Raw genomic sequence first — 25,748 nt, 5'->3', positions numbered from 1 at the left:
GGACGTACAACTGAATTGAGTGAATTATTACCTACGGCCACAGCAACGAGAGAAGATCATGCATAATTCAATAGGCAACAAAACCATAACCAAATTGATACTCAAGAAACTTCAATACCATAACTATAGGAGTTATGGGTTATTGACTCAATAATTTGAGGATTCAAATCAACTTAACTAAAAACTGCTTAATTATAAGTTTTTATTTTCAATTCAAATCTAAACCAATTATTAAAAGTTGATTTCTTAACTTATCTTGTCAACCAAATTTTGGTCATTACAATGTTCTTTTTCTGTTTTTTAATACGTATCTAATTTTACCAGGTGTCTTCATTTAACCATATTTATTAAAAATCATTTTTATATACTTTTGAACAAAAAAAACTAATCAGAAAAATATAAATATTAAATAATTACCCTAAAGAATAAAAACAGTAATACTCTATTAATTTAAGATTAAAAATCATAAAAAATAGACAAAAAAATATAATTTAAAAGTATAATATAATTTTTATTATGATATTTACATGGAACCAACTTTATCATAATATTTAAATATAGTTCATAAAACTGCAAGATTAATATCCAATTTGGATCGGGAATAACTATTCTCCATGAGACACTGTTTTTAATTTCATTGCACATAAAATACGAGATAGATTGATCTCGTCTTTCTCATTGGCCCAGAAGGAGATGGAGTTGCAGCACATTAAAATATGGATTCATATTTCGCATGTTCTGCGAAAACGAACAAAATTCACAAATAGTCCACAACATCAGCCGATAATACAACGTAAAAACTCTACCCAAAGTTTTCTATGTACAAAAGATATTGCTTCAGCACAAGGAGTACTCGATGTCCATCAAACGAGAAAGAATCTCCTCACAACTTGGCCTCTCAAGAGATTCTGCCCAACATTCTGCAGACAAAAAAAACCGTAGTAATTAGTTAAAGCAGCCGATTCAGAATTCTGCCATAAACATGAACAAAGGAAAGTTGCAGGGACCTGAAATCAGCCTTCCTAGAGGGCCTTCTGGTATTTCCAATCTGGAAGCCTCATTTGCAACGGAATAAACCACCTAGTCAGCAGAGAAAAATGATTTTTTTTAATGAAGCACATGACAGAAAAATAGAAACTATGACGCAACATGAACAGATAATGTGTTGAATATTATACCCTCTCAGGTGGTACTCCTTCCCATGGTCTGCTCAAGGTGCAGAGTTCCCACATTATCACCCCAAGGCTAAAGATATCACATTTTTCTGTGAATGGTTCGTTTCGAATGAGCTCAGGAGCCATCCATTCTGGAGTTCCAGCCGAGGAAGAATCTCTCATGGGAGACTCTGTCATTAATCTTGAAAGCCCAAAATCACATATTTTCACAGTCCAATGCTTATTCACCAGACAATTTGCGCTTTTCAGATCACGGTGAACAATCTTCATTCGATGTATGCACATCAAACCCCTACACACAAGCAAGTTATTCTCATCCATATTGATAGACCAAATGTAATCTTTCCAGAAATGGGGTACATAAAACTTAATACTGAACAGGATATTCAACCAAGGTACTTGGTATTCATAATTCATATTTTAAATCATTATCAAACAGGTGGCAAGAAAAGTATATTTTTAGACGTATTAAGTTATAAAATTAAATATAATAATAATTCATAATTAAATAATGACAAATCCACACAAAAAAATTATGTTCCGCAATTAACAAAAAAATGCAGCTATTTCTCCAGTGAAAGTAAATTGGCAGGGAAATTTTATGATTTATTGAAAGACAACAATGTAGTAATTAATTTGCAACACCTGTTTATAACATTAAATGCCAATGAAACGGATACGATTCTGTAAGTTTGAACAGAATAACCATAAACTTACTTGCATATGTCACGTAACATCCTTAGTCTTCTCCGCCAATTAAGCTTTTTCTTTTGACCACTTAAATGTATCAAGTAATACAACGATCCCAATTCCATATATTCTGTAATCATTGACAAGCGTGGAGGCTTTGTGCATGCACCGAGAAACAAGATAACTGCATATAATTTCATCACTAAATAAATAACAGCTGATTTCAAAGGAAAAAAGCTACATGAGATTTCTTATAACCAAGTATGCACAATATTATTTCATTCTTTGAGTAAGGAATATTTATTAAAATAATTATAAATATCAGTTGAATTGAAACAATAAAAGATAACAGTTCAGATTTTCTTCCCTTATTACCATATAAAGAAAACAAAATGTTTTAGGACAACGTAAAAAGTCACAACTATAGAACAGTAAATAGTAAGGATGTTAGAGAATACCATTAGGATGTCGGAGTCGGCTGGAGGGAAACAAATGCCAATTCAGTGAGAAAAGAGAGTCAGAAAAATGTATATATATATATAAAACAGAAATGCTGAAAAACAGTATATAAATGGCAAGATACCTCAGAATAGATATCTCATTACAAAAATCTTCCATATTTTCAGCAGTTAAATCTTGCTCTAGAAAAACCTTGATTGCAACATCTGTGCCATTCCATATGCCACGGAAAACCTCTCCAAAGAAACCTGAAAAAGAACAATACATCAATGCTCAAGCAACTACTTCTTTGGTCAAGAATTCCCTCGAAATAGTAATTTACCAGTAACCATAAACATGTCAAACAGACAATTTTATTTTTCAAAAGTTGAATAGCACACTTCCACTCAAAATTGCATAACATGAATCCGCTCCAAGTAAATAAATAAACTCCTTTCTAATAAAGCAAATCAATATAAGATATTATTCCCCTCTAGTACCAACTCAAACTTCAAATCAAATGTTTCAAGCTAAGGTTGTGTGGCCCAAGACAATCAAATATCTCAACTATCATCCAATATTACACTACTTTTATTAACTTGCCACTCACAAAGAAGCAAGGAGAAAATCGACAGCAGAAATAGAATTCAATCGCTTCTAGTAATTCTCAAGAAATAAATAACACACCGAACATATAAAATAAAAGGAAAAGAAACACCAAAGTTGCATTATCCCGAAATAGCAGAAGCCAAAACAAAATCAGCTTAAGCAGAGAAACTTGTTTAGATCGGCCACACTACTACTTTCACTGAAACCTAACAGCACTTCATTTTCTTTTTCTTTACTTTTTCCTTTTACAATACAATCTAACCTTTAAGGTGACATTTGGTTTCAGGAATATTAAAAAATTCCTAAGTGACATGGGAATTAAAGTTTCCCATACGTAGTAAATAGAATAAAAATAGTTCCTTTGTATAAAATATTCTTGAAAATGTTAATTTGTGAATAAGTGAGAACAAAACTTCCCATCTTCACAAGTCAGAATGGAATAAGACTTTCTGTGCTAATGACGATAAGGTTGCTAATCTTTCCCATGGTAACTGACTGTATACATATAATTCCTAGGAAAATTGAATAATAACCATACATATTTAATAAAATTACCCCGGAATCCTATTCCCAAGAATCTGTTTCTAATCCCATTTCTAAGACAAAACAAAACCCAATCTTTGAAATTGATGAAAATGAAATTTAATAAATGAAGAAAAGGAAAAGTGATCCATTGATTTATGTGGGAGCTGATAAAAAAAATTGATTTATGCGTGAGAAGAATATTTAGTACTGCAGTTTTTTTAGGGGTCTGAGGCACCAACTTTTTTCCCATTGGCTGTAAGAGATTCGGATCAGATCTTTCACAAATCCAACACAAAAACATACATACAGGTCTGATTAAATCTGTCACAACCCAACCCATAAAAAGTTGGTCTGTGATTTAGCCCGACAAATTGACTAAAAGCCATCTTTGCAATTAAATCAAGACTCTTAACTTGCCCATATGAATTATTTCAAACCATTAAGAGGGCAGATCACAAATCATGTGATTTTAACTGAGAAGTAACACTTACCAATCCCTACTCGAGTTCCAACAGTCAATTCAGAGAAGTCAATATTCCATTTTTCATACGGTAACAAAGGTTTATTATTGAACATTGGAGATTCCAGTACTTTATTCCAAGTTGACTCCATTTCATCATTCACTCCGTATCTCGACGGTCCACTTCTCTCCGAAGCATGACCTCTATAATCATGTGGTGAAGATGGTAACGACATTGCCTTCTGTGAATTTCCTTGGTCATGCTGACAAGAATATAGAGCATCATGATGGAAATTTGACACCTGTCCGCAGAATAAGAATCACATGTAGAGCAAGGAATATGTTAAATTTAACTGAATAAGCAGACACTAACTTCCATACAACCATAAATTTTTAACATGCGGGGTTGGAAACCGCATCACAAACCTGATGAACTCCCTAGCACAAAGAAAACATATTTTGATTTCACTTTATATTCAGTCATTGTTCAGTTTTGTGGTGGTTCTATTTCCTGGTCAAGTGTTGTGTATGTATTTTGTTTGTTATTTAGGTGTATTGAGTTGTTTTAATCTCTTCCCTTTATAGATTTTTTGGAAGTACATACAGAGATTCAATTCTTACAGAAAAAGGACAATCATAAATCTTGTGGAATAAATTACAGGTCCATTTAAATAGTGTAAATTTGAAATGCATTTTTTTCATAAAAGGAAATATTAATTATGATAGCATAACTGCTCTTCTGCTGTGTGATATAATCAAACTTTAGGATCTAAATTCTTACTGTTTTTTTTACTTATTTTTTCTATTCCATTTCTACCAGATCCTAATTTTCTTGGTAGATATCAATAATAAACAGGTCCACAACTACATTCAATTTGCCCTTAGAACCAGTCAGCTCAGAATTCAGACCCAAATTTATCTGGCAGCGACATGTACTGTTCAAACCACCCATACAGGCTCGGTTTTGACCCTTAAGCCTCATTCTAAAGATCATGCTTGACCCCTTTTCTTCCCACATCAAGACCTTATTGATTTTATTATAGCATAAATGTCTGGTAAATTTTCATGTCTTACACATACTACATAATCCGTTTTACTGCAACAATGCCCCAGTTTGGGATAGTTCACATAATCTTGCCTAACAAATGGCCTTGAAAGTAAAATACTGCTGGCTATGAACCAGAATCGAGAAATCAAAATTGAGACACAAATATTAGAAGAAACAAAGATGATATGGCAGAACCAAAAATAGAAATATTAGCACAGAAGATAATTTCTTAAGATGAGATTTTTTCCAGCCAAGACAACACTAAAGTGATATGAATAACATAACATGATTTGAGAAACCAAATCACATGAGATATGGAAATCAGTCAACAAAATGATGGGATTATCATGACTATGAAAACAGTGGAGTAAAGATATAGGTAATATAGAAGCATGATGTAAAGAGTTTTTTTATGAGATGTTGAATGATCCGCAGGCAGAGAGACAGAACATAAGGTTTAAATGATAGCATATTCCACTGTTATCAAAATAATGCAAACATACATTTTTCTGAAGGTTTGCATCACTACTATTATTGTTCGGAGAGTTATCATCCCCTCGTTCTCTCAAGAGACGATTTTGCTTCAGAGTTTCATTCATAGCCCGCACAGCCCTACATTGAATCGATCCTGGGTTATCACAGTATTTCAAACAACTTTCTTACTAACACGCATACAAAACATTAAACAAATAAAATAACAAATAACTATGAAGTTTGGATATTGGGAAAGAAGGATCATTGGTTGTACTCAACACAGGTACATATCACAATCATGCATTATTTGAGTTAGTTATTTAGCTTAAAGCAGGAACCAGACATAGCATTCAAGTCTCCAATCGTAACAATAAATCAAATTAATCAACTTTGAAGTCAGAATTAAAGCGAAGATTAATTGATCAAGAAAATCAGATTTAATGCTTTTATATGTTACACACAATATCTATAAAGAATGCCGAAATATACATGGCACAGAGGGTTTTGAATCCCCGTAAAACAGGCAGGAGGGGGAGGAAAGAATAAATTAAGAAAAATAATTAATTCATGGACTGTTGGGAGGGGTGATCAAATTAATTTCTAGAATGATTTATGGTGTTCTTCTAAATGCATTTCCTTTATTACTAGGGTGCCTTATCTTGAAAGAGGTAGTCTTACCTCTACTATTGTTGATGGTTGGAACGACTCTGGTTGGTATCTTTCTTCAGATAATTTTAGACATCCTGTATTCATTCTATTAATCATTTGATGCTCTCCGATTTGCCTGATGTTCCTAATTGGAGGATGGAGGACAGTGGGGTTCTTAATCAGAAAGCTACCAGGAATTTTTTCTCTTCTCCTTCTACTTGTGATTGGGGGATGTTAATTTGGTCTAGTTTCATTCCTCCTACTAAATCTTTAGTGCTTTGGAAAGTCATTCATAAGAGGCTTCCAACTGATAATGAAGTTCAAAAAAGAGGTGTTGTTTTATGTTCTATGTGCTCTCTGTGCAGGGAGCAAGAGGAGAGTATTGACCATCTGTTTTTTAGTTGTCCTTCTGTTTATTTTATTTGGTCCTGGCTTCAGAATATCTTTCCTACTCTTAATAATTTTTCATGTTCTGGTTTTATTACTTTTCTTAAGTCTCTCAATAGCCCTATTATTAAGCACATTAGGCAACCTTCTCTCTTTGGATGATATGGAGGATGAGGAATCATACTAGATTTCAAGAGTGCATTAGTATGGTCTCTGCGATTCACATGGTTAAGGACTGCATTCGGATTTCGGGTAATATGTCTAATTAGATGGATGATTTCTCTATCTTGAAATTTTTTGGATTAGCACCAAACTTGGTTATGTCTCTGTTCTTGTACAAGTGTATTAGGGCTCCCTTGTTGTAGGCTAGACTAAAGTGAACATTGACGGTGCTGCCCGAGGCTCTCCAAGCCCCACGGCTTGTGCGGGTATCTTCAGAGGTAGTCGTGGGGAATATATTAGTGGTTTTTCTACTTTTTTGGGGAATCAGAATGTCTTGTATGCTAAGGTCATGTGGGCTATTTTTTCCATTGAACATGCTCAGAGGACTGGTTCACAAAGCTTTGGTTGGAGAGTGATTCTACTTTGCTCTGTCAAGTTTTTTCTTATGCGTAAGTGGTTCCTCGGACTCTTAGAGGAAGGTGGAGAAGATGTATGCAACTATGTGTTCGCTTGGATTTCAAAGTTTCTCATTTTTAGGGAAGGAAATAATTTTGTTGATAAATTGGCTAATTTGGGTGTTGATAATAAGTTAGACATGTTTTGGTACTTTGTTATACCTCGTTGTCTTAGTTTGGATTTTTTTCCATAACAAATACCAATTTCCTTTATTCCATATTTAGGTTGTGTTCCTTTTTCTTTCATGGGCTTTGGTTTGGTCCCCCCATGTTTTGTATTCTTTTCCTTTCTCTTTTATGTTGTGTTTCAGGTTATGGCAAATGATTAGTAGACATTGATGTGTCAGTCTAGCTGAGATGTCAATTCATAATGATGTCCTAACATGAGTTTTATAAAAAAAAACACAATTTGGGAAGTCACTTAAATGTGTATTCTGACAATGGTATTGTTCATGAATTCATATGTATGGATTCATCACAACAAAATCACATTGCTTGCTGAAAGAAAAAACAAGCCCTTCTCTCTCAAATGTTTTTTCCTAAATCTTATTCTGTAGAGGTTGTAATGAGTGCATGAATGATAAAGAAGAAAATGAGCAAGAACACATAATACTAGAGAGTTACAAGAAGCATGTCAAGACAAATGGTTCTTGCTCAACAAAATATTTCTCTTTCTTCCTTATTTTGTATTTCTTGAACTAATAATTTGTAGGGTTTTATTCATGTTGAAGTTTAATTAGTAACTAGGTTTATATGGGCATTTTCAAGCCCAAAATAGCTTCATAAATTCTTAGCTAAGACTCAAGAGAAAAAGGAGCAAAAAAAGAAGAAAACAAGTCTTTGTGCAAGGAAATTGAAGCCCAATTGGAGCCCATTCTCAAGAGTGAACTTCGGCTAACCAAGGAGTCAATAAAAGCAAGACAAGCATATGCACAAGAGGCATACACAGCCTCCAAATCCAGCCAATTCAAGATATTCTTTGATTTTATTTTTTGAAATTTGAATTTTCCCTCCATTTGTATTTCAAACTTTTGACCACCACATGTGTGCTTTAGAAACCACACACAATCAATTTTGTGGGAAGTTAGATCCTAAAGTCGTTAAATGTATGTTCATTAGCTATACCTCTGATAAAAAAAGGATAACACTCTTACCATCCTTCAAGTTGAAATATTTTACCCATGTGAATGTCATTCTTCAATTAACTGAACCTTTTTATATGTGGCCTCAGGTTCAAGGGGAGGGTTCTATAGAAGCTAAGTTTTTTTTAGTAGTCTCTTGAGTCATCCTTTGTGTCTTTGATACAATAGTCCCGTCTTGATAATATGATGGATGATATGATTGTTGTAGGGGATGATGAACATGAGAAACAAAACTTGAAAGAAAAGCTCGTTGCTCAGTTAAAGATAAAAGATCTAGGAAAATTACTTCATTGGATAGAAGTTACTTACTCGAAGAAAGGCATCTTAATCTCCCAAATAAAGTATGTTCTTGATCTTCTCAAGGTAACACAGGTTAAGATTAAGTGCAAAAACATTGGAGTTCCCATAGAACAGAACCACATAATTGGGAGTGATGAAGGTAGTCCCACTGTGAATACAGGCCAATCACAGACTTGTGGGGAAGCTCATTTACTTAGCCCAAACTAGACTTGACATAGCTTATGTTGTGAGAATAGCAGTCAATTCATGCACAATACAAGGGAGTGGCATTTTCAGGCTATGAGCAAAATCCTTCAATATTCAAAGACAAGACCAGGACGAGGATTGTTGTTCAAAAAGAATGAAAAATTAAATATAAAGGTTGTATATTGATGTGAAAATTATGCAGAGTCTGTTACAGATAGGAGGTTCACCTCAAGATATTGCATGTTCTTAGGTGGAAACGTGGTTATTTGGAGAAGTAAAAAACAAAATGTTATTGCAAAGTCTAGTGTAGAGGTCAAATTCCGAGCCATGGCACATAGGTGTGTGAATTGTTATGGTTGAGAATTATTTTGAAAGATCTTAAAGTGAAATGTGAAGGGCTATGACTCTATTGTAATAATAAATCAACTCTTAGCATTCTAACAATCTAGTTCTACATGGTAGGACCAAACACGTAGAGACAGATTAGCACTTCATCAAAGAAAAACTAGATAGTGGCCTTATCACCGCTTCTTACATCCCATTAGGGCTTCATTTAACTGATCTTCTTACAAAGGTCTTCCCACAGAACAATTCCACAATTTCACATGGACGCTGATAATGATTATATTCATTCACCAACTTGAGGGGGGAGTGTTGAGTTAGGAGAAAATACTTTGTTGAGTTACAAGAAGAAATTGTAATCATTACAAGTATAGAGATCTTTTGTAATCATTACTTTAGGGATAAATTTCTCTATGTAGATGTTAATGTACTGTTTCAAATTATTCAATTCTATAAAGATCTTTTCTCTCATATAGCTAAATCCTTTTCAAGATAAATCACACTTTATTTACCTCAAATTGAATAATATCAAGTACAGAAAGACGACCTAAAAAAGCCACAAATCAAAAAAGAATAACATCCAGTAGCAAAAGATGTTATTTTTGCTCCACAAATAAATCACTTCCAGCTTCAAATGCCAAAATATGTTATGTTTTCCCCAACTGGACCTAGTTTTATGAACCTCAATAAATACAAATTACCAGCTCTGCACTGGGCATATGTAATCCTTCATGAGATTTAAATAGAAAAAATAAGACCCTTTACTCGATCAGTTTGGTTGCCATGGCAACACCATTTTCTACTTTCTACTAATGGTCTGTTGGCACAACAGAAAAGCCACAATAACTAAAGAGAAAAACAAAAATCAAACTCTCTACACTTGAAAAAACAAATGCAGAAGGTAACATGAAAGGAAACCCTTTGACTAAAAAATTTAAGATAAAAAAGAGTGTATCAACTAGACACAAATATGTTACGTGAAGAGAATGATCCAGGGAAGTTATCATCTTTAACAAATCCAAGAATACATGTGCGTATGCATATGTCCAAAAAAGGAATGAATCACAAAGAAGAAAACATACTAGAAATGGAAATTCAGCTGTTCAGTCAAACATTTCAAACAGATTATACAATATGTCAAGCAAAACATACTTCACAATGAAGCGAGTATAAACCCAGAAGCATCTTAGAACAACAATCAACCTTACGATATCATCTCCAATCTCAGGTGTAATGCTGATGCTTCTTCTTCTTATCCTACGGGCTTCTGACGAGGATGCGCCATCTGACCTATAGCTAGATCTGAGAAATGGACAAACTTCTCTTACAAACCATATCTATAAGAAGAAATCACGAGATTAAAAAAAATAAGGACAAAAAAACAACATTCTGCATCATTCCATATATAATTATTGCCTGGGTTGAGCAAAGTAAATGCTGGCCCACACAATCTCATCCTACTTAATCCCATTCAATTCAACAAAATCCAAAAGTAGAGAGGTAAGATATGCTTTCATGATGGGTATGTAAGAAAACAGTACTTCAAAAGCAACAAACCACAACAAATTATGAGCAGAAAGGTAGATCATTTCTGCAGTCCCTAGTCCAATCCAGCATCTAGACTGATGATGATTGGTGATTACCTTTTTTTCTTATTTAGGTTTTAGCAACATTTCAAAGTGAACTGACAGACAGAATGTGAAGATATTAAAGATTAAAAACGCATACTCATTGAAAGTTTTGCACAACACACATACATATTAAATCTCTTCCATCAATCATGTAAAAATACTGATTAATTGTTCATAATAATAATAATAAAGTGAAAAACATGATAATCTTGGGTAAACAAAAGTTATCAGCCAGTCTTTATTCAGAATGTAAGGAGAACCCTAAACAAATAAATAAATTAAGTTAGTAAAACAAAAGGCACAGTATACTTGCAAAAAAAAGTGGGGCCATATAACTAAACAGTATAAAGCAGATATTAGGGATAAAAAAGATGACAACCTTGATGTAGCTTGATCATCAGTAAAATCTCTAAATGCTGTCCTATCACCACTCCTATCACCACTAAGCATGGACCGTCCACGTGCTCGAATTGAGGGATGTTCTGGACTGCAAAACCAGAAATATTTCAAACACAAGGTAGGCGGAGAAGAAGTCATTAAAATTAGTATATAGAATTTGGAGAATGTTTGGATAACCTTGTCACTAAATGCAAAATGACAACATTCAACATGCCACAAAATGCAAAACGAAAGGCAAACTAGGCATGTCATAAGTCCTAATAAAAAATTTGTAATAAAAAATCTCCTCTAAAATAGCAAGTAAGGGTGTATCTGACGTAAGATTAGTTACTGATAAATTCACAAAAATTTCGATGTCGATGCATCAATAGAAAGAATGCAGGAACTAAAAAATAATTATAGAGAAAGATAGAAGCATCTGCATCAAAGTTCAGATATTTGAACATTGGATGATAGCAAGGTTTCAAACTCGCGAGTCTACGTAGACTCGTGGAAGCTCCATAGACTCGACTCGTAGGATCGACTCGTAGACTTGTAAGAGTCTACTTTTAACCTACAACCTGCGACCACCGCAACCACCACACGATCCACCTGCAACCCACAACCACTGCGAACACCGCAACCACCTGCAACCAGCGAACGCTCTGTTCAATCGACCGTCGCACTCCATAGAAGAAGACGCAGTCCACAAAAGACACAAACGCAAATGAAAATGAAACACGAAACCCTAATTTCCCCATTCAGAACGACACCGTTTTGGGGTTAAGAAAAAACCCAGTTGGACTCGCCAACTCGGACTAGAGTCGCGAGTCCAATCCGATTTCACCGAGTCTGCGCCGAGTTTACCCAAAACATGAGTCTACTACCGAATTAACTCGGTAAGGCCAAGTGGACACGTAAACTCGAACAAGTCAACGAGTTGACTCGCGAGTTTGATAACCATGGATGATAGTACAATAACCCTAATTCCAACAAGTTATACAAGACCAAAAGGAGTCCGCATATTACAAGAGCATCCTAATATAAAAGACAAAAAACAAAATGATATGCAAGAAAAGCAAATCCATGCTCCATGACAAAATTAACATATTCTCCTATTATTGATTCAAATTTAAAAATAAAATTGGTTTCCACAGAACTCGGGTCTTCATCATGGCCTTATTTTTAAACACTTTGCACCACAAAACAACCAACAAAGTGAAATTTCATTCTCAGTGTCATCACTGCAATTTTGACGAGTATGTTTGCTCCAATCATCATCATGCAGTTCTAGTGCATGCATATAGTTAAAGCCACCATCTTGTGCCACGCCTAAACCATCAATTCCTTAAGTCATAAATGCATAACTTTTATAAGTCCAAAATACTCGATGAAGACTATAGAAACCACATCGATCTTCATAAGCCATGAAATTTCTAGAAGAGTAGTAAGCCACTACATCTAAAGTGCCAACACTAACAATGTTTTGCATTTTTTTCTTTTCTCTTTTATGTTATGTTTCATGTGATGGCAGATGATTAGTGGATTTTGAGGTGTTAGTCTAGCTGAGATGTCAAGTGATGATGTCTAAGATGAGTTTAAAAAAAAACAATGACAATAAAACGTATTCATCACAAAAAACCATGTGCACTTTATCATCACCAATTTCTCCTTATATGATTCTTTTCTCTATCCACTGTGATACACTTCTACTGAATTTTTCAGTCTGAAACCAGCCAAAGAGTGGTATGTGTAATCTGTAATTAAATATGTCAAGTAAATTTACCTATGCTGCTTCCAAGAATCATTGTGTAGTGAAAAAATGCAACCAATGTCAATTCCAAAATAAATGTAAAGATGAAAACTATGATAGAGAAATCATGAACTTCACACAGATCATGACCATTACTTCTGTGAAAATATATATAATATTCCATATTTGGAAAGAGTGATCAGTCTATCCTATCAGATAGGGTTCAGGATAAGTTCATACGGCACTCCTTTTTTATCTTGAGAACAATATCAACGGCTATACCTTGTAGTATAGTATCACACTTCAAGCTCTAGCCATTAAGACTCTAAACCTTCTCATACTGACAGACCAAGAGAAGAGGGACAAACCAGAGTAAAAAAAACACTTGTAATGCCATCAAAGAGAAGTTAAAGGCTTTATCAACTTAAACAGAAAAAGTTTCTAAGCACCCAGATCAACAAAGTAACAAACAAATATCATTAATAATATAGATCATGTGTTTTGAACCTAAACCAAACTTATGTATACCCACATATCACTTTGGAAAAAAAAATGAATAGTGAATAACCTTGAACTAGCTGTCCTCTGTTCAGCAATGATCTTTCTCCGACTACGCCGACCTAATGTAGTGCCAATGTTGGGTTCACTATAAGACAAGCTGAGATAATTGACAAAACAGTTCAAACAAGAAACAGTTGGTACATAGTATCGTGCATTATTACAGATTCGACTAAAATAAATTCCCTAGGTATACACCAAAAAGCTAAAATATAACAAAACTTAAAGCAAGGAAAAAGTGGACCATCTGCACCCTAAATGAAAACAATGGGAAAAAGCCACCATGAAAAACAGTTGATAGGGAATGGAAAGTATTACCTCAAACTGTTATTTGATTTCAACATCACATTTCTCAAGGAAAGGCCCAATGCATTTGAAGATGGTTCAAATTTTCTATGGAATTGGAGGCTTTCCTCCTTCTCAACACTGAAAGAGGGGACAAAGAAATACCAATCAATTGGCAACTCTTGTAACTGGAAGAAAATATAAAAAACATTAAAGATGAAGCTCCAGAGGTTTTGTACCTATAATATCAACTCATTTATTATTGACAATATCGGGAAGTTGTATTTGAGCAAATGTTCAGTGCAAGATCAACTTGACAATTTTGGCAAATGCATGATCAAAAGGAAAAAATAAAAGTTGACAGCTGTATGGCACTTTCAAATTGCAACAAGTCATCCTATTTGATAGTTCTCCCTTTTCCAACATGGTATAAAACTTAAAGACTGTTAAAATGGTTAATTATTATTTTGTTGTACAACTTTTATAAAGCTGCTTTTTGGGTGTATCTAGTCTCGGGATTAAGATTAGTAAGCTCTAGTTATTCCTTGTTTTGTACTCTTCTCATCTTTTCATATATATAACAAAACAAATTATTTGAGAAATACACTCACCAATTTTACTCATGCCTAAATTCAATGATATCTATCAGAGTATATAAACCCTAAACACTTATAAGTATTGGTTTTTTTATCTTCTTCTCGATCCTCCCTATACCAATGAGTCTCTACACTTGAAATGGACACCACAAATCCCATCCTTCCTTTCTCTAGTACTCCTGCCATTACAAACTACAAAACTCAATTGGAAAATTACTTGTCACAGTATGCTGAGTTGTGGCTCCTTGTCTAGGATACCATGACCATTTGGAGAAGGAAGGTAGTGTTATTCCCATTGAAAATAAATCTAAGAAGTAAAAGTTTGACTTCCAACAATGTGTTTTTGTATGGTAGTCAGTTGAACAAGACGTCTTAGATACACTAGGATCCTTCAAGACATGATTTTGGAAGAAGGCCCATGACAGCAAAACATTTTGACATACAACAAAACATTTTGACAGCAATAGTAGAACTAAAGTGATTCCTTGTAGCTAACTCATTGGAGGATATCAACAAAAAAAATTGATAAGTTTTGTGCAACCTTGATTCTAAGAAGTCCAAATTCAGATTTTGATCATGAAAGTGATCAAATTCTGGTTGGTGATAAGATCCCTTCAATGCACAATTTAGTGACTAGACTTCTTCAAGTGTCTACTTTGGTGAAAGATGAAAATTCAACTCAAGTTATTGAAACTTCAACAATGGTAGCACCTTGTGCAAGAGGAGGTCATAGCAATCGAGAATGACGTGGTAGCTGAAGTGGACATCCTTGATGCACACAGTGCCCAAAAAAGTTGTTATGCTTGCACGGTTTCTCAGACAAGGCAGTCCACTTGTTTAAATCTGAAAAGGGAGACTCCAAGTTTTCTAATGAAGTGTACTAAGAATATTTTAGTCTTGAATCTTTAAATTTCAAAAGTACAATTCAATCTTCTTCAGCACGTTTCAACATGTATTTCTCAATGTATGTAAGGACAACGTCCTAACATACTTGATTCAAGTGCCTCTAACCACATTTCTTGATGGAAACCGTCCAGCCACAACATCCACGGAATAAGGAGGATAAATACCTAAAGCTTTGTTCAGAGACTTATTAGCATAAATGGGCCTAATTGGACTTTTGTATATCTTTGGTAAACCCAATAAAGAGAACAACTCTAGGAGAACGGACTATACAAAGTATCAAAGAAGACCTCCACACCATGAAAGAAAAATAGAGCTTTGGTCAAAGGACTCCAAGAAGATTGAGACTCGGCTGGCTTCAATAGGACCAAGTCAAAGATCTTTTTAGGTCAAACTTTAGTTTAAATAATTTGTAAAAAATAGATTAGGACATTTTATTTGAGCCATGTATTGGGCCTTGGTTTAATTTTGAGCCTTGTATTTGAGCTAATAGAAGAATGGATGTGTATAGTAGGGTGGGTGTGTATAGTAATAAAGTGGGTGTGTATGGTAAAGTGACTCACCACTTGGCATGGGAAGAATAGGTGTGGTATGAGAAGCATGAATGTCCACATGGTTCTTCCTCAATGGATAGGATCCACACCAATTAAAAGGTGACATTTGTCAACTTCTCATTTGAGAGGATCATGAGCATGGAACATGTGACGCTACTTGTCACCTTGCCATTGGAGATTTTTTAGGACATGTCTCTTATAAATAGGAGTGCACCTCTCTTGTAATTTTTCAACTTGGAATTAGTAATAAAATGTTGTCCATTTTTTGTCATTCTACTTGTTCCTAAGTTCTCCCTAGGTTAGTCTCCTTCAAGATTCGCCTAGACTCTTTCCTAGTGAATTTGCCTCACCTCTCACTCTCTCTCACAAATTCCTAACTCCACTTCAATCCATGGAAACTCCTCCTAAGTTTCTTTAATGCTTCCGCTCTTCAAATCTCTTTCATCATCCATCCAAAGAGGAAATACAAATATCACTACTAGAAGAAGAGCGTTTTTCCATCATTTCTAATAATAGTTCTTCATTCAAGTTTATTTCTTCCCTGAAAATTCCTTGCCTTGTTATTGTAGCCAATAGATCCAAAGTTGCATATCATGGAATTGTTCAAGTTCCTTTATTTCCTTTAAATATTAACTTTGTGTTGTACATTCCACATTGTCCTTCTATCTCAAACTCTCTATGCCAATTGTAACCTTTGATTCTAATTACTTTGTCATTCAAGAACTTGGTACGAGTTGTCTGATTAGAAAGGACATGATCAAGAAGTCTTTACTACCTTAAATTGAGTTTGCCTAAATCCTATTTTGCAACCTCAACCCCTAAACTTTTGCATGCCAAGTTTTGGCCAAATTGAAGATAATATTCCCTAGTCTTAAGAACTTCAATTTTTAGAATGTGAATTGCGTCAATTAGGAAAAGATGTTAGGTTATCATTTCCTAAGCATACTTAAAAAAAGATGCAACTCAATTTTCTCTATCATTCATTTAGACATTTGGGGACCAAACCTTACTACATCTTTTGGTTTTAGATAATTTGTAACCTTCATTGATAAATTATCTTGATGTACATTGGTTTATTTAATGAAAGATAGATTCAAACTTTTGTCCATATTCATGTCTTTAATGAGATTGAGAACCAATTTGGAAAAAGAATTAAGAATCTTCCAAAGTGACAATGCTAAAAGAATATTTCTCTATTAAGTTTCCTTCTTTTTATCCTCACAAGGTATTCTACAACAATCCACATCTTCTACACATCACAACAAAAATGGCATGGAAGAGATGAAGTATAAACATCTCATTGAAATTGTAGGCTCCCTAATGTTAAATATAAATGTTCACAAACATCATTGGGAAGTCTTCACCACTCGTTTTCTAATAAATAAAATATCTTCTTCCTCTCTTGAAAATTAAATTCCTCACTCCATTATTTTTCCAAAATAAACCTTTATGTCATGTCTCCCCTCGAGTGTTTGATTGTACTTTTTGTTCATAATGTCTCTCAAGGTTTAGACAAACTTTCTACAAAGGCTATTAAATGTGTTTTTGTGGGATATTCTCGTCTTGAAAAAGGATACAAATGATATTATCCAATTACCAAAAGATATTATATGTGTGTTGACGTTGACTTTTTAAGGACACTTATTTCCTCATCCTCCATGGAAACTCTTTCTTCCATTCAATAGGTTCCCATATTCTATCCTTTGTTTCTTCTTCAAATTGGCCCATTGATTTTAAGAAAGGTACTTGGTCTACTTGTAACCCTTATCTTATTTACAATTTTTTGAGTTATCATCATTTGTCTCTATCATACTTCTTCATTTTTGCTTTGTCTACTACTCTTGTTCCTAAAACTATTTGTGAAGCACTTAAACATCCTAGATGGCGCCAAGCTATGATTATGAAATGTAAGCTCTTGAAAACAATTGCATGTGGGAGCTTATTCCTTTTCCCCCGAAAATAACATTGTTGGTTGTAGATGGTCTATGATGTTAAAGTTGGGTCTAGTGGTGAAGTTGATCCATAAAGCTAAGTTGGTGGACAAAAGATATATTTTATTGGAGATCCCACATCGACTAGAGATTAGGACATTTCATAATATATAAGTGGGTGCAAACCTCACTATATAAGCCGATTTTATGAGGTTGAGTTAAACTTAAAGTCCACTTCTTATTATGCTATCAAAGTCATTTTGAACCTATCCTAGTGAGTGTTTGTTGGGCTTATCAGGTCACTTGCTATCGAGCCGTTATCGGACCACCCATAATATGTAGTCCCACACACAAGTTGGTAGCTTCGTGCATGAGGGGGGTGTGTTGGAGATCCCACATCGACTAGAGATTAAGACATTTCATAGTATAGAAGTGGGTGCAAACCTCACTTTATAAGCCGGTTTTATGAGGTTGAGTTAGACTTAAAGTTCACTTCTTTATATAAATTTATGGTCTTTACTACTATGATACTTTTTCTCTTGTGGCCAAAATTAACATAGTTCAACTCTTTCTTGCTATGGTTATTATTCCCCATTAACCACTTCACCAACTTGACATTAAAAATGTCTTCCTTCATGATTATTTGAAAGAGGAAATTTACATGAAGCAACCTCCTAGCTATGTTGCTCAATGGGATTATGGTCTAGTTTGTAAAATATGTCGCTCTCTTTATGGACTAAAGCAATCACCTCAAGCTTGGTTTGGTAAATGTAGTCATATTATGCAGATTTTTTTATTGAAATGGAGTGAGGCAAATCATTTTATTTTCTATCATCATGCATCTATGTTGGAGATCCCACATCGACTAGAGATAAGGACAATTCATTGTATATAAGTGGGTGCAAACCTCACCTCATGAACCGGTTTTATAGGGTTGAGTTAGACTTAAAGTCCACTTCGTAATATGGTATCAGAGCCATTTCGAGTCTATCCTAGCGAGTGTTTGTTGGGCTTATCAGGCCACCCACTATCGAGCCGTTATCGGACCACCCATAATATGTTATCCCACGCACGAGCTGTCACTCTCGGCGTGAGGGAGGTATGTTGGAGATCCCACATCGACTAGAGATGAGGACAATTCATTGTATATAAGTGGGTGCAAACCTCACCTCATGAGCCGGTTTTATGGGGTTGAGTTAGGCTTAAAGTCCACTTCGTAATAATCTCCTAGGAAGTGTGTTTATCTAATGCTTGATGTTGATGATATAATTATTACACTAGAATTTCTCAATGAAAGAACACTTATTCATTCATATTCAGACCAAAGAACTTTGTTTCTTGAAATACTTTGTATTGAAGTGGCTCAATCAAAGGAAGGTATTGTACTTCCACAAAGAAATTATGCTCTTGATAATCTGGAGGAGATAGGGCTAGCCAAATTGCAAACCCATTAATAGTCCCATGGACCCAAAATCAGAAGCTAATGGTGGACCAAAGTGTAATTGTTTCAGATTTAGAGAGATAAACAGGGTGGTGGGAAAACTCACTTATATTACTATTACAATACCTGATATTTCTTATGCAGTTGGAGTTGTTAGTGAAATCTTGCAAGATCCACACATTGACCAATGGAATAATGTGACTCACATTCTCATATATGTCAAAAAGGTTCCAAGACAAGATGTTGTATAAGGACAAGAGAATTACTAAAACTTAGGGTATTCTGATACAAATTGGATTGGTTGTCCCATTGACAGAAGATCCACCACAAGATATTGTGTATTTCATTAAAGGGAATATCATGTCTTTGAAGAGCAAGAAGCAAAATGTTATTGTCCAATCCAGAATAGAAGTTGAATATAGATCTATGGCTTTGGCCACTTGTGAACTTGCAACTTCTGCAAGAGCTGAAATTTTGTGAAGTCAAGCGGATGAAGTTGCAATATGATAATCAAGAAGCTCTTCATATCGTCTCCAATCCAGTATTTCATGACAGAACCAAAGACAGAGATCGGTTGTTAGTACTGCATTTATCAGCTCTAATTATCAACTTGCAAACATTCTAGCTAAGTCTTTGAGTAGGCCAACAGTTTAGTTTATATGTTCCAAGCTTGGTACAGACAATTTATATGTTCCAACTCGAGGGGAAGTGTTAAAATAGTTAATTATTATTTTGTTGTACAGGTTTTATAATACTACTTTTGGGTGTACCTAGTTTAGGGATTAAGTGTCACAGGCTGTACCTTTCCTTGTTCTTTAGTCTTCTCATCTTTTCATATATATATTATACATCAGCTTAGAAATACACTCATTGATTTTACTCATCTCTAAATTCAAGACAATATTCTTTTATTTATTGAATCTGCTGACCTGGAGATGACATGCCATAGTACTACACATAAGGGGAAAAGTGTTGCAACGTTATTGCAGCAATTTAATAACTACAGCATGATCTGTTGTAACTAAAATTAGGGGGAACATAATCATATTTAAAGGGAACAAAAATGTAATCAAGCCTAAGCAATAATAACAGTTTTTAAGCCTGTTAGGATCTAACCTCTCTGAAACCCCAAACAAAGGGCTGTTTGGTTCTAATGGTGAATCACAAGAATCATTTTCAGCTGAATCACTCTCTCCTGCACCAGAAATGTGAGTCATAAAAACTGCCTTGGTTGATCGTGGTAACAATTGGCCTGGAAAACGCATAAGATCAACCAGCATTTCCACAGAATTTAATACAACTATCAGAGACATATGCTTGTACGAGTCTTGACATTCAGTAACTCCATCATTTGGCAAGCCCTGATAAAGAAAATGGTAGTACAAGATATATCTTTATAAATTAGATATAATGAAGAATGAAATGAATAACAAAAACAAACCAATCCCTTATCCCACAAGGCAAGAACAGAGTGGCAAAACTAATATAAAACATTGAGCCTCCACCATTAATTCTTCTGCTAAATGCATTGTAAATTTGCATGTATATTTGACATTAGTAAACTGGCAATCAAATGCAGACAGTGTAAGTAAGAGCAATTGAGCCCACCAACAGAATCTTACCACCATGAGCCTACTTTCAAGACCGACAGTATCAGCTAATACTTTAAATAAGATAGCTCGAGGACGGCAAGAACCATGCTTTATTTGTCCCAGCATCTGGACTCCTCGATTCTCAAACATGTTAGAGGTTTCATCTAGAGCAGCTTTTGCTGGACTTTCCGCATTGGGACGCTTATAAAAATCAGAAACCTGTTTAGAAACAGAGGTCAAAATTAGCATAAAACATCTTTAACTGTGCTTAGAAAAATAAATTTAATAACAGTCAAAAAAGAAAAGTTTCACACATAATTGATCTAATCCCTGTAATGCCCAGCAACAGCCTTGTAAATAATAAATATGGTGAAATTATTTCTTCCAAAAAAAAGTTGTAGCGGTCACTACTGATATCAGAAAAAAATTGTTAACACAGCCCAGCCAAATGAGTTTAAAATAAATATGTTTCTTGAAAAGTTAATACCATTTCGATGTTGGAAATTTCTATTTTATAAATTGTTTGGGAATATAATCATATGCATTATTTGAAACAATATGCATCAAAATTGTAAAGCACGTTTCTGTAGAAGGAAAGAAATAAATTCCAAGTTACAATAATGACATTAAACAACAATAATATGCTAAGATATACTTATACACTATAAAAGGGTGACACAATAAGATGTGGCAAAATACATACTAATCCAGCTATCTTCTTAATTATGGCAGCCGGATTTGAGTTTAATCCTTTAACTAGTGCCACAATCAATTGCTTTAACATGGATAACTTTTTATCTTTCTCTGAATCCACAAGAATGATATCAGCCTTAAAACCCTCTCCACTCAAAGCATGAAGCTCGTCCAAGGTAGGAATATTATCAAAAAGTTCCTTGAGTCTTTTTTCCTGCATGTTATCAAATTAATTAATAAAATACAGTGAGAAAAATCATTTTAGTCACACACCAAGAACCAGGGCATCAACAAACTCAAACAACAATGTGTCATGATCCATAATGACCAGAGGTTATTGAAACACGTAGTAAAAACTCTCACTAAGTAAAAATTATCTGGTACAGCTAAGTAGGATCAGCTCCCAGCAAGAAATTTCATCTGATTGGGTCCACATTCTTAAGACTTAAAGAATAACACTTGCAAATAAGATAACATATATTCATTGTTGCCAATGTCAAATTCCAGATTTTACTGAATTTCCCTTTTGCAAAACTAAATATGTGGTGCTCCGAACTACTTCCACTTGAGGTTGGTCATTAATGATACAATAAAAAAACAATTACTACGCAGATTGTCACTTCAGCTCCACTAATTATAAAACCCATGTGTCAAGCACTACCTACATTTGTATAATGCAACACACAATCCTTAACAAGTAGCAGCGGAAGATTGTTAATGATATTCCTACAATCTACATAACTTGAGCACTTGTCTGAAAAATAAATTCACAGTTCTGCATAACCCTCTCTCTCTCAACACACAAAACCTTCATTCAGTTTTGGATTAAAAAATTGTTATATAAAATCACTATTCAAACCTGCACTCCATCTAATAGGTAAGGCTTTTAAGAGAGATACTTAAGAGATTAGAAACTAGAAAGAAGCTAGTGCAGGCAATTGTTAGGACTTAACACAAGAGAAGAGTCCCACCCAAAACACTAGTCTATTAGATGGGAGAGTCTCAACGCTTAAATACTACATCAAGTATTTATTCTACTCAGTGTAGAACTCCTAACATTGTTACCCCCTTTAAGGGATGATGTCTATGACGGATTTCACTCTATCACAGAATAAATCAAAATTAGGATGCAGCTTTTGGAGTATGCAACAGAGCAAAAGCAAATAAAAAATCTTACAAACTTGGTGTATCTCTCTTAAGTATCAATTATCAGCAGTAATATATGCAACAAAAGATTACTAGCAACTCTAGCATGAGCAAATAGACATCTGCAACCCTAAGAAGGTAATGTAGAAATCAATCCTCACGGGAATAACGGAGTAAAAACCATTTGGTATGGGTTCTGAAAGCATTCCAGTGCACCAGAGAGTTTGTGATGCTTTCTGAGAAGACAAAACATCTTTAACAAAATGTCGAGGAGATTCTTTATTACTTAGTGTCTCATCATGAGAATCCAAAGAAACAGATCCAAATTTTTCAACAAAATCTGAAGGCCACCACGACACATTAGATGGCCCTTGCTCTGTCGGCCCTGCATCTTCTCGTGTCTCCTCCATGTTCTTATATATTTGAAATGAAAAACCATTTCGCCACAATTATTAACCCATAAGAGACATATCCAGGCTAAAGGTAGTTCTGAATATACAAAATCATTGATATAAATATTTCAGTAACCCCAACTGCTTCAGGCAGGAGATCATGTAACCTGCAAGAACCAAATAACAAGGATATGGCATATTAAAAAAAATAATTATCTGTTAAAAAAAATGAATGAATTTTCAAAATCATTATACATGAAACTGAAGCATTACAACCATGAGCCAAAAAAATTTGCTATAGAAAAATTGTTAGCATTGACCAAGCTCCACCACGCATGAATCCCATGATAATAATTAGATGATTCCCAAATAAACCGTACAAGTTAAATTTTCAGAACTGATATTATTACTGGTAAGCTTAGAACACCAGGAAGCAATGATTATCTCAAGTCCAAAGAATTCAAAATACAAGAGTGAGCCTATTGTGCAAGTTACAATGTTTCCAACAATCATCAGTCATGTGACACCCATAAACATCAAATATTGAACCCATAAAATGTAACCTATGTCCACTCTCCAAAGGCAACAGAAAATGCATCATGCATGAGTAAAAGTTGACTTACTAAGACCTTCTGACCATTTCCGATTCAGCATTTTCCCATTATTAAAAAATGAATACAAAGTATTCACCGTGTTACATTCCCCTAAACTATTTAAGCAGATAATGACAAAGACACTTGAGAAATATCAAATATCTAGATTTAAATGCAAGCATATCTTAAATATAGGACATGTGGACAAAGTATACTAAGCAAGCAACTGTAGAATATTCATATAACCAAACCAATCTTCTGAAAGACAAATACCATCCATTCACAACTGTATAATGTGCTGACTACAGAAATTCCCACTCCCGTATATTCATTACTTACAAATGTAACTTCAAATGCTATTGCATCCACACTGAAATTCTAATATTAACAAGTTTTAATATTCTGACTGTTTACTAGTTTGTAATATCCTCAGCTAGCAGGGTAAAGCTTTTGATGTTGTGTTGTTGCTGTTTTGTTGTTGTTGTTTACTAACTCATACCCACCCTATATAGTGCCAAGGCAAATAGCAACTCCATCACCTTATATTTTACCAAAAATGGTCTTTATACGAAATGATAAAGGTTAATCATCAAGATAAGCCCCACTGAAGCATTAAGGAATATTTCACTTGATCAATAAAGATCAGGACATATACATAAGACATGTCATTAATATCATTACCACTTTTACAATTAGTTTCCGTACCATTCATTGCACATCCAAAGGAAAACTCTTAGCACAAAACTAAATAAAGTCTGCAAAAAGTATTTGTGATTACCCTATATTTTGCATACTAAAGAATTTCTCCTATTCTTGCTTCTTTCAAGATTGTTAATATCAAACTGTACTATTAGTTTCCAGCTAAACTGATCATCCCTACTCAATGACAAGTCTATTCTCTTTCCGTAGTAAACTTTGTTTTCACTTTTCCATTTATTCTTGTCCCTTTCTATGGTTTGTGCATTTGTTTTAAACAAACAGAGGGAGAGGTCTGGAATACTTTGTCTTGTTTTAAATCATTTCCCTGTATCAGTTTATTTATGTGTTTCCATATTTGAAAAAGTATTACAGAGAAAAACACAAAAATTAACAAAAGTCAATAACAATCCAGCATGCCGCAAAGGGGGACAACAAAAAGACAGCTAGAAACTTCCTAATATAGATTATTGCTCTCATAAATCCCCAAGAAAAATCACACCAGCACTAATTGTATGAACGCAAAAAACCTATAACCTCTTTAAAGGAATGCCTGTACACTTTAATTCAAATTTCAACCGCTAACAGTGCAAAATAGTTCAGCCAAATCATCAATTCCAATTCAAATTTTCAAAAACCAGTAGTTTCGCAATACAAACGCAAAACACATTAGATCACGCACAGACTCAACTCCATTCACAGTAAATCACAAGAATAAAATAAATAAACTCCTTAAAGGACTCCGTAAGGAGCCACCAACGCCAGAGCCAGAACAATGCCTGAAGTGAGAATGTAAGGCCATCGGAAACATATGAAACACAAACGGATTGAATTCGGATGCACTAACGCGAATAGAAGCAGAAAGGAAATTATGAGTGAGATAAAAGGAAAGGCGAATTCACCGGCTGCAGATCCAAGCATTCAGTCTGAATCTGGATTGGCATCCAATAGCATTTGAATCTGAATCAGCTGTTAACAGCACATAATCGTTTTAACGCATACAGAGAAAACAAACTGAGAGAGAAGAGAGTGAGAGAGAGACGAAGGAAATAAAAAACGGAGAGAGAGATTTGAGTTTTGGATTGGTAGAAGAAGAAAGCAGCGATGATGCGCTTTTTGTTTCAGAGTTGCGAAGGAGAGAGTGTGTGAGAGAGAGAAGAGAAGGGAAGGGAGAGAGGGAGGGAGGGGGTGAGTCACGTGCAGTGCGAGAGGGATCTGGGGACCTCTCCCCGACAGCCAGCTAGCAAAAGGGTTGGCTCACCAACATCCACAACTTCTTACGCGTCAAAGCTATTATGCTATTCCCCTCTAGCCCTCTACTCTACCTTTTCCCTCAGTTAAATTTTTTCATTATTCTTTGTTTATTCACTTTCATTCACCTTTTTTATTTTTATTTTCTCTTTTATATTTACACTAATAAATAAATACTAATTTATTAATTAATTATTCCATTACTGATTCTTCACTCAATTTTATTCAAATATAAAAATATGTGACTGAGTTAAGAGTTATGATTAAAACCGATTAATCAAGATACTCATAAGTAAACTTAATAAATACTTCAT

General features: G+C 34.6%; 1 protein-coding gene and 1 pseudogene across 7 annotated transcripts; one reads left to right on the top strand and one right to left on the bottom strand.

Moving 5' to 3' along the window:
- Positions 1-578: 578 nt before the first annotated feature.
- Positions 579-25,518, bottom strand: LOC137835391 (serine/threonine-protein kinase EDR1). Of its 7 annotated transcripts, none has more exons than XR_016520795.1 (17): positions 25,086-25,452; positions 22,664-23,061; positions 21,367-21,570; positions 20,694-20,882; positions 20,188-20,432; positions 13,680-13,787; positions 13,372-13,461; positions 11,052-11,159; positions 10,250-10,343; positions 5,449-5,557; positions 3,929-4,199; positions 2,449-2,572; positions 2,324-2,343; positions 1,893-2,049; positions 1,179-1,467; positions 1,008-1,080; positions 579-920 (listed from the first exon to the last, which is right to left on the bottom strand). XR_016520795.1 is itself a non-coding variant. In XM_068643874.2 (17 exons), the coding sequence occupies exons 2-17, from the start codon at positions 22,910-22,912 to the stop codon at positions 838-840; spliced, it is 2,418 nt and encodes an 805-aa protein (XP_068499975.1). In that variant the 5' UTR covers positions 22,913-23,061; positions 25,086-25,518; the 3' UTR covers positions 579-837. The 7 variants fall into 7 exon arrangements, 5 of the variants coding, with proteins under 5 accessions (XP_068499975.1, XP_068499976.1, XP_068499977.1 ...); XR_016520796.1 differs by having other exon boundaries at positions 3,929-4,160; XM_068643874.2 differs by having other exon boundaries at positions 10,245-10,343; positions 25,086-25,518.
- LOC150027560 (uncharacterized) lies at positions 14,502-15,265 on the top strand (annotated as a pseudogene).
- Positions 25,519-25,748: the final 230 nt, after the last annotated feature.

The sequence above is a fragment of the Phaseolus vulgaris genome, chromosome 5 (assembly GCF_051622355.1).
Source record: "Phaseolus vulgaris cultivar YP4 chromosome 5, ASM5162235v1, whole genome shotgun sequence".
NCBI lineage: Eukaryota > Viridiplantae > Streptophyta > Magnoliopsida > Fabales > Fabaceae > Phaseolus > Phaseolus vulgaris.
This window is presented reverse-complemented; position numbering and strand designations above follow the sequence as displayed.